At 29.3% G+C, this 9,353-nt stretch overlaps 1 protein-coding gene across 1 annotated transcript; it reads left to right on the plus strand.

Annotated features, from left to right (window-relative positions):
• The first annotated feature begins 7,977 nt into the window (after positions 1-7,977).
• LOC125832146 (gibberellin 3-beta-dioxygenase 1-like) lies at positions 7,978-9,353 on the plus strand. The gene is made up of 2 exons (XM_049511295.1): positions 7,978-8,477; positions 8,589-9,353. Exons 1-2 carry the CDS (start codon positions 8,029-8,031, stop codon positions 9,208-9,210), a joined length of 1,071 nt encoding a protein of 356 aa, XP_049367252.1. The 5' UTR covers positions 7,978-8,028; the 3' UTR covers positions 9,211-9,353.

Below are 9,353 nucleotides of genomic sequence, written 5' to 3' on the forward strand. Positions count from 1 at the left end.
GTCTTACATAGTCAATATTAAAAAAATGTTAAGTTCAAATTGAAGTAAATTAGACAAATTAAGAAGTAGTAAAAGAGTGCAAATTTAATTTCATAATTATATTTTATTAAAATAGTAAAATTTTCAAAATATGTGTATAAGGATTGGTAAACGCAAAAATTAACAACAATGAACAAACTATTAAGAATTTTTTTCAAAATATGTGATTTAAGTATTTATATAATTATAATTCATTTAATTATAAGGAAAATTTTAGAATTAAATATTTTTAGTTATGAAAATATGACTTTATATGAGACTCATTATTACGTAAATTGAGACGCAAAAAGTATCACAAAATGATTCAAAACAATTTTCATTATATAACACTTAGAAACTCAAATCAATATTTTAAAGAAATTTGTTAACCTCTTTTGCCAATTTAGTAAAATTATAACTTAAGTCAAAGGAATTTAATAATTTTAAGCATATCAAAAAGTTAATTTCAAACCGCGTTATAACTACAACTTGGAAGGACAATGACGGCCCAAATAATGCCATTTCTTAATCATATATAATTAGTTCCTATAAAAGGAAACCAAAAATTGACCACTCATTGAAATTGGAATAAAATCAACAAGATAAAATATTGTGTTTCCTTATAAATTATTTTAGGGAAAAAAGGACAAATACACCTCCGAATTATCGTAAATGGTATGTAGATATATACCCTCTGTCATATTTTTGGGACATTGGTGTCCATGCCGTCTAAAAACTAAAGCATATATGCCCTTCACTCTAACATAAGAATAAATAGGGACACATGGCGCAATCTTATCTGTCGATAAATATTGAATCAGTGGATAAGATTATGATACGTGTATGTCCGTTAGTATAAATAATATATATGCTCTAGTGTTTGGACGGTAGGGGCATTAATGTCCCAACAGTATGACGAAGGGTATTTGCATACCATTTACAAAAATTCGGAGTATATTTGTCCTTTTTCACATTATTTTAATACACTTATATTGGACGGTGTATTTTCTATAATTGACTTTGACGTTTCATGCAATTTGTCAATATCCATTTTAAAAAGAAGGGGAAAAAAAAACATTGGATATGTCATTATCGACTTCACCAATTATGGAAATTATAATCATTAATCAACTGCACTTTCTTAATTAATTTACTGTTAATTAGTTGGATTTAACAGTGTAAACATTATTAGTAATGATGTTTTGCCCATTAATTATTACCTCTATAATTTCACAAAAAATATGGACAAACAACATATGTTTCTATTACTTAAGTGAAACTCTTAAAATAGTAGTAATTACGTAATCTATTTATTAATATTACTTAGCAAAATTAGCTAGGTTACAACGTTATATATGGACCCATCAGATCTAATATATATATCTTCTTTTTTCCAAAGATCGAAAAGATAAGCTAATGATTGTAATTTTGTGGCCACTACGGAATGGTGATAAGAATCTTTATTTGCTCACGAATAGATATATATATATAATTATATAAAGTGGAGCGGACTTAATTTTCCGTACTTGTTCGGTATGCCCATTTGATTGAGCGAGAGAGACCGTTTAATATTTATGTTAAGGCTCAATTGATTTTAAATTTTGTGCATTGTAGTATTTTATTGGGGTGACGTTCTCAAAATAATTTTTGTCATATTCAAGACTCAAATTTGAGAGCTTTAATTAAGGGCGGAGAGATTCTAATCATTCTATTACATGCTATATTGATAAGATTTGAACTTTATGATTCGAGTTTAATTTGGGCACTAATTAAATTCTATCTCGAAAAAAATTCAAATTACAATAATCTCGGATTTTTCAGAAGTCGTGGAAATATTAGTCCTTTGTCCAATACATAGCAAATGATACATAAATTATGTATCATATACATACTGATTTAGGTTTGAAATAATTGAGGTTAATATCAACAATAATATTGTACCATGATACATTGTACACTAACAAAGTTATAATATATCTGATAGAGGTGGAGTGATATCTCCAGATGTTAGGAGAGAGAAAGGAGAAAAAAGGGGATTCTTATAATTAATGAAAATAATAGAGATTTTTAGAGATTATGTTATCTAAAGTTGTGTAATTACACAAATTTTCTCTAAAAAAAAATCGTATAATAATTTCAATTGGAAGCCTGTATTATTTGTCATTATCAAAACAATTGAAAGAAATATTAAAGCACCCAATTGATTTTTTTTAAGGTGATCTATTAGCTACTCCCTATGTCCCTAATTACTTGTCGACTTTTGAATTGACACATATATTAAGAAAATAATTAATGACATAGTGAATTTACCATTTTACCCCAATTAATTGTGAAGTGGATGAAAAGTTCTACATTTTTTAAAGTAATTAGTCATTTAATTGAGGGTATAATAGGTAAAAGAAAATTATCCTTTCTTGATTTGTCAAAATGGACAAATAATTAGGGACAACTAGGAAAAGTGGACAAGTAATTAGAGACAGAGGAAGTAATAAATTAGCTTAGAAGTTAAAGTAAGAGACCCACGAGCTGAGGTTTCTTTAATTTATAATGGACAAATATTAGTTTCTTTCAGCCAATAATAAGTATTAATCAACAAAATAATAATTAGATGAAGAAAATATTTGAATGGCGGACATGTCGAATGGACAGATATTTAGCCATGTTGGTGTAAAGGATTAAAGAGACGCACACTATCTGATCGTTGACAAAGTTAAAACGTATATCCAATTATTCTGAATAATTTAAGAAAAAACATTCATGTAGTAAATTTTTTAAAAATCGAGTAAAATAATACTTAATTACTTCTATAAACTAATAATATACAACTTTTTATGTTATTATATCACCTAAACTACTGTATGGTAATACTTATGGAGACTACATATAATTTTTAAAATTTTGTTCCTTGAGGAGAAAACAGTTAAATCTGGTTTAAGAGATATTTCTTAAAGTGTAATTCTCAATTAAAATATTAACAGTTGAAAAGACATTGATGATGGGAAAAAAGAAGGTATGATTTTTCAATTTTTATAGTAAATAAATTCTGGTCCCCAATCCACACTACTTGGGGTTTACCGACAGCATTTTCCCTGCAGAATGATGTAACACTACAATTATAAAATCCTTTTTTATATCATTTTTTCTATCTAATAATATTTGTCCATTATTAATTTTACATATTAAAAAATTATAAATAAAAATATAATTTTACTGTATCACTTGAATTTTTTTAATACAATGTTTTGAAAAATATAATAGAAAAATGATTATAATTAATAATAAGAATAAATTAAAAACTAAGTATAAAATTATTCATTAATTTCATAAAGTGAACAAGTATTATTGGATTTCTTAAAATGGTATTGTTGGATAGAGAGAGTAATAATAACTACACCCAAAAAAGTTAAAGTTAAATATATGTTTCTTCATTTCATATTATTTGGCTCTGGTTAATCTGACATAATTTCTAAATAAAATTTAATTAGAGATATATTTTAAATTAACCTTATTAATGTTGTTTTAGATCTTGAATTGAACTAATACTACTACTTTTATGTAGTTACTATTTACTACAAATGGTATTAAGAGAAAAGGAATAATAAATATTTCTTGATTAGTTAAAATTGATAAATAAAATAAAATATATATTTTTAATATAAAAATAAGATAAGATAAAGCGGAGGAAGTATTATATTATACTCATCTACTTAACAGTAACTTGAACCTAAGTTAAGGTTATTATATACATAGAATTTTGGCCAATATGTTCAAGTCACAAAATTAAACTGGAACATAAAGGGCAGCGTTCGACCGCTGTCATACGAATATTAATAATGTAATTATTTATATATTATTTATTTTATCTTCCATTTTTATATATAATTAAATATAAATATCAGCAGGGGCTGTTCAATCCTAAAGTTACGGGTAGATAATTAAATTTACAGTTACTTTCTACTTCTTAATTTATCTAATTCACTTCAATTTGAATCAATCATATTTTAAAATTGATTTTATAAGACTATCTTTAATTCGTCTCTTAAACATTTCAAGCTTAAAAGAATTAGATAGATAATTAAATTTAAAAAGACATAATCCGCATGATATACCAGAATATATTATATGAATACTTGAACAAAAAGGTTTATGTTGTTAACGTTTCTTGATTGGAGTTGCTACAAAAATATTCTCTATTATAGGTATTATTTATGTGACAAAAAAAGCAGATTATGTGTAGGACGTATTCGTTAGCCTAAAATTGATATAGGCCAACACACAAAAGCAAAATATAATGCCCCAACCTAATCACGTCTATGCCACGTGAAGTGCATATGCAACTTATATGGTGGTCATTTTATTCATGTGTCCTTGTATATATATAATATCCTCCTTTTGCATGATAGGATATGATTGTCCCAATAAATAGGCAAATGATCATAAAATTGACACTCCTAGGAGCCATTTATTTTTAATTTGTTCTCTTTATGTTGTGCGACCACCACCACCACACAATCTTATGGCCTATACCGCCAAAAAAAAAAAAAAAAAATTATCAAGAATTTTGCATAACACCTATCTATCTTGTCTAAGATAGAAAAAAGAAAAAGTTGGGAGACAAAAGTACACCAATCAAACAAAGAAATCTATAAATTGACAAAATTAGTGATTGCTTAAAGAAAATTAAGTGTTTGATTAAAAGAAGGGGACAAAACTCACAAAATCTAACAGCGAAAAATATTAAAAGTGGCTTTACTGCTTGTCGAAGAAAGAATAAAAAAATATAAAAACAAATAAAAAATCAACTATCTTTTATTTGAAGACGAAAATACCCTTGCTAATGTTTCCAATAGATTATTCATGCATTCTATTCTGGTCATAGTAAACATAAAATTCTATAGATTATGGTTTAACTAATTTCTTCAATACCAAAAAGGGAAATTCTAGAGATTATATGTGGAAGGAGGGTATTGTTGTCATAAATTTGATAGGCCAATAGGAGAGGGGAATTGGGGCATTTGGTTCTAGGATCAGGATGTCATGTGGGGGCATGGGGCAGGGAAGAAAAACATTATATTATCTTGTAGGTTTGATCAAATATTATTATTAGGATCTAGCTATTATTTTTAGGATCTAGCTAGTAGGGAAGTTATGATATTATTGACATAAAAAGACAAAACCATATGAAATAAAGAGACATATATAGCTCAATTCTTACAACTAGAAGTTACCTTATATGAATTTTAAATCGGTATAGGAGAAAAAAGTTGAAGGCTTATAAGTATTGGTGGAGTTTTTTTTTTTTTTTTTTTTTTTTTTTTTTACCGTGGTTTCCGGGCGTCGCTTTGCGAACCCGACTAGCTATACCCACCGGGTCCCGCTGTTTCAAGGCGGGTCCACCACGGTTAGTTCCACGGGGCCCTGGAGATGTATTGGTGGAGTCACATGTACATAAAAGAGATGTCAAATGATATTATTTTATTGAAAAATTATACTAGATAGCAAGGTAAATATTTAGTTATTGTTTCTTCGTGAATTCTGTTAACTAGTTATTATTTCATCGGAGAAGGGTCTAAAATACCCCTCAAGTATTTAAATTAATACAAAATTACCCTCCATCCACCTATCGGTCCTAAAATATCCCCGACGTCCACCTTTCGACTCAAAAATACCCTTATGTCTAACGGATCGGATCACACTCATTAGGTGGATAGAGAGTAATATTGAACCGAATCTCGTAGTTTAAGGACATTTTAGGACCTTTTCCATTAAAATAATTTTGAAATTACTTAATAAATAAGCTCACATAATTTACTTGATTTTGAATTTCATAGTAAATTTAAAATTATAAAAAGGTTAGGCATCTACTCTCTAAACTACTCCCTCCCCGGCCCTTCACTTCCTACCTCTTCCATTTTTTTTCTATTTGGATCTTGTCCATAATTTTTATATATTTATGAAAAACGAGAGAAAAAAAAGATGCATTCATATAAAAATAATTAGTTCAATAAAAGATGACTTAATCAAGCAAATATGTACAAATATTATATTTTTCTGTGTGTACCCAAAAATAAATAAAAAAGAATAAAAATAATCACTTCTTTTATCCCCACCCTCATCACATCATGACAATAATACTAATTAAAAGAATATAAATATGTGAGTTCATTTCAAGTTTGAGTTTCGGATATCTTAATTAAGAATAAGAAATTAAAATAAGGAATAAAAGAGAAAATGAACAAGACATTTGGAAAGTTGAGAGAAAATTTTATATTAATGAAAATAATAATATTTTTAGATGGACAATCAGTCGGGGTAAGTATAAATTTTAGTTGGATCCCCATTTATGAGTTGGGTTACGTTATAATAAATTGGGGTTGATTTAAAATAGGTCAATACGAAGATATCATGAAATTATTTTTCAATATTATTTTCAAGTGTATCGGGTCAAAATATGAATCATAAGTGGTTTTATAGAAAAATAGAATTTTTAAAAATATCATTTTTATTATTTATTTGAGAAGGGTTTAAATTTGGACCAATCACATTAAGCAATATAATAAATAAATATTTAATAATTTTACTTTTAGGGAGCTATTAAAAATAAGGGCAAATATAAGTCAAAGGATTAACATCGAGGGTATCTTTGAGCCAAAAGGTGGACGTCAAGGATATTTTAGGGCCGATAGGTGGATGGAGGATAGTTTTGTACTAATTCAAATACTTGAGGGGCATTTTAAACCCTTTTCCGTTATTTCACTAATTTATATTATAATTATCCAATTTATTAAGCATATTTTAAAATAAACTCGCTTCTTAATACATAGTAAACAATATACCTAACTAATAATAATTATATCAAAATCAAGAGTATTGTAAGTATATTTAATGAACTAAAAGATTATTTTATTAAGTCAATAAAAATATTTATCCGTGTTTGATTTGTTCGATATATACACAATGTACTAGCATAAAAAAGTTAGAATTATAACATTTTCATAATCAAGATAAATTTTGTTTAATTTTGTGCTATAACCATAGAGATAGTTTGTCTAATTTCCATCTTTAGTTGTGGACATAAACTTTATACTTATAAGAATCAATAGTTATCTTCTACAGATCAGTTAAAATAATGTACACCAAATGATCTAATATATAGCCAATCTATTATTTGTATAAATCTTTATTAAAACTAAATAAATAATTATTTGTTAATATTTGGTTAAATACTTGTTTAATAGTATATATTCCAAATGCAAATTCTCATTTTGACTTTTAATTATGACAATATTAAAACATTATCTTATCTAAACACATGGCTAATGATATATACCCAAACAACGTTGCGACGCTAATGGTTATACTATAAAGGGAGAAAGAATGCCTCATATGTATGTGTGGGAAAGAATATTAGAGATAGATGCCTTAACGTGCAGTAATAATTTGATCCATAGTGGAGTACATTGTTTTTATTTCAATTTATTTGAGAGACAGAGTCAGAATTAAGAACTTAGGGGTTTTAAAATTTAGGAAAGAAGAGAAAAATATTTTCGAACCTAGAGCACTAGTTTGGAAAGCATTTTCATGACCCCTTCCTTATCATTGAATCGCCAATCAATTTTGTTAGGATAATCACAGGTTAATATACATATAATTTCTCATACAAATACAAGATTTACGGAAAAGCTAATCTGTTTGTCCGAGTATATCTATGTTATGGATTAAATTTTGCCTAGAGGACATGATGGTCCATTAAACTTTTGATCTTTCGTTTGTCCAATGATAGTCTACTCTATCCATTGCTTGCTTTCATTTCTTGTCCCCTTCCTTATATCGACACCAACACTTCCCCAAAACCACTCAAATTTTACAGTCTTTCATTTCTATATACATATTTATTATTTCTTCCCAGCATTCCTTGTCTATATATATTCTTCTCATTTTTATCACCTCTTCACAACTAAATTCCAATTCCTCTTCTTCAATTCCAATAACTCCTAATTTTCTACTACTATGCCTTCAATAATCTCATCAGAAAAACAACTCGATTTGTACTCGATAAAAGAATTACCCGAATCACATGCATGGAGATCCTCATTAGACGATGATGGATCGCGTAATATTAATGTGGAGTCTATTCCAGTAATCGATCTAAACGATGATAAATTTGCTATCGATAGAATTGGCCATGCATGCAAAACATGGGGCGCGTTCCAAATCATAAACCACAATATCTCTCAGCGATTACTTAACGATATGGAAACGTGTGGGACTCGACTATTTTCCCTTCCGATGCAGCAAAAATTAAAAGCAGCTCGATCGTCCGATGGCATCGCTGGCTATGGGGTTGCTCGAATTTCTTCTTTTTTCTCTAAGCTCATGTGGTCCGAAGGATTCACAATTTTTGGCTCCCCTCTTGAACATGCCCGCCAACTTTGGCCACACAATTACAATAAATTTTGGTACTTTAATTAATCCCAATGATATATACTATCCGTTGAAAATATTAAGTTCACGCACTAATTATTATTTTCTTAATAACTATTTCGTCTCTTTAATAATGAATTTTTCAGTGACGTCATCGAAGAGTACGAAAATGAAATGGAAAAGCTAGCGGGAAGACTAATGGGTTTAATGCTTGGGTCCCTTGGAATAACAAAAGAAGATGTGAAATGGGCCGTTGGCCCAAGAAGCGGTTGTTCGGCCCTACAACTAAATTCTTACCCGGCTTGTCCGGATCCGGATCGGGCCATGGGTCTTGCTGCACATACGGATTCTACCATATTTACAATCCTTCACCAAAACAATACAAGTGGCTTACAAGTATTTAGAGAAGGAAACGGGTGGGTAACGGTTCCTCCGCTTCGCGGGGCGTTAGTTATCAACGTGGGTGATTTGTTACACATATTGTCAAACGGATTGTACCCGAGTGTTCTACATCGGGCCGTAGTGAACAGGACAAGACATCGTCTTTCGGTGGCCTATCTATATGGGCCACCGTCAGGGGTGAAAATTTCACCTCTATCAAAATTGGTAGATCAAAGGAACCCTCCAATGTATAGGCCAGTGACGTGGAGTGAGTATTTGGGAACTAAGGCAAAACATTTCGACAAGGCACTTTCATCTGTTCGGCTCTGCGCTCCTCGTATTGGGTTTGCCAATTCTAAAGATCAAAGTGGTGTCCAAGTAGGCTAAAATAACTAGAAGTCCCCACTTTTTTTCTTTTCTTTTTTTTTGTTTCTGAAAATAGATATCTACTTGTGTTCCTTTTTGACCCATTGGAAGAATTCTGGTCAATCTTTATCTTTGTGAGAACTTTTATAAAGAGGCATGTGTAG

Source organism: Solanum verrucosum, unplaced genomic scaffold, assembly GCF_900185275.1.
Source record: "Solanum verrucosum unplaced genomic scaffold, falcon-dt-bn FXZP01000009.1, whole genome shotgun sequence".
NCBI classification, from domain to species: Eukaryota; Viridiplantae; Streptophyta; class Magnoliopsida; order Solanales; family Solanaceae; genus Solanum; species Solanum verrucosum.

What these genes read in the sequence shown, in the direction of transcription:
- LOC125832146 (XM_049511295.1), top strand. Translation starts at nt 8,029, where the DNA reads ATGCCTTCAATAATCTCATCAGAAAAACAACTCGATTTGTACTCGATA. An exon ending in CACAATTACAATAAATTTTG is followed by an intron (nt 8,478 to 8,588) that starts GTACTTTAATTA and finishes TGAATTTTTCAG; the next exon opens with TGACGTCATCGAAGAGTACG.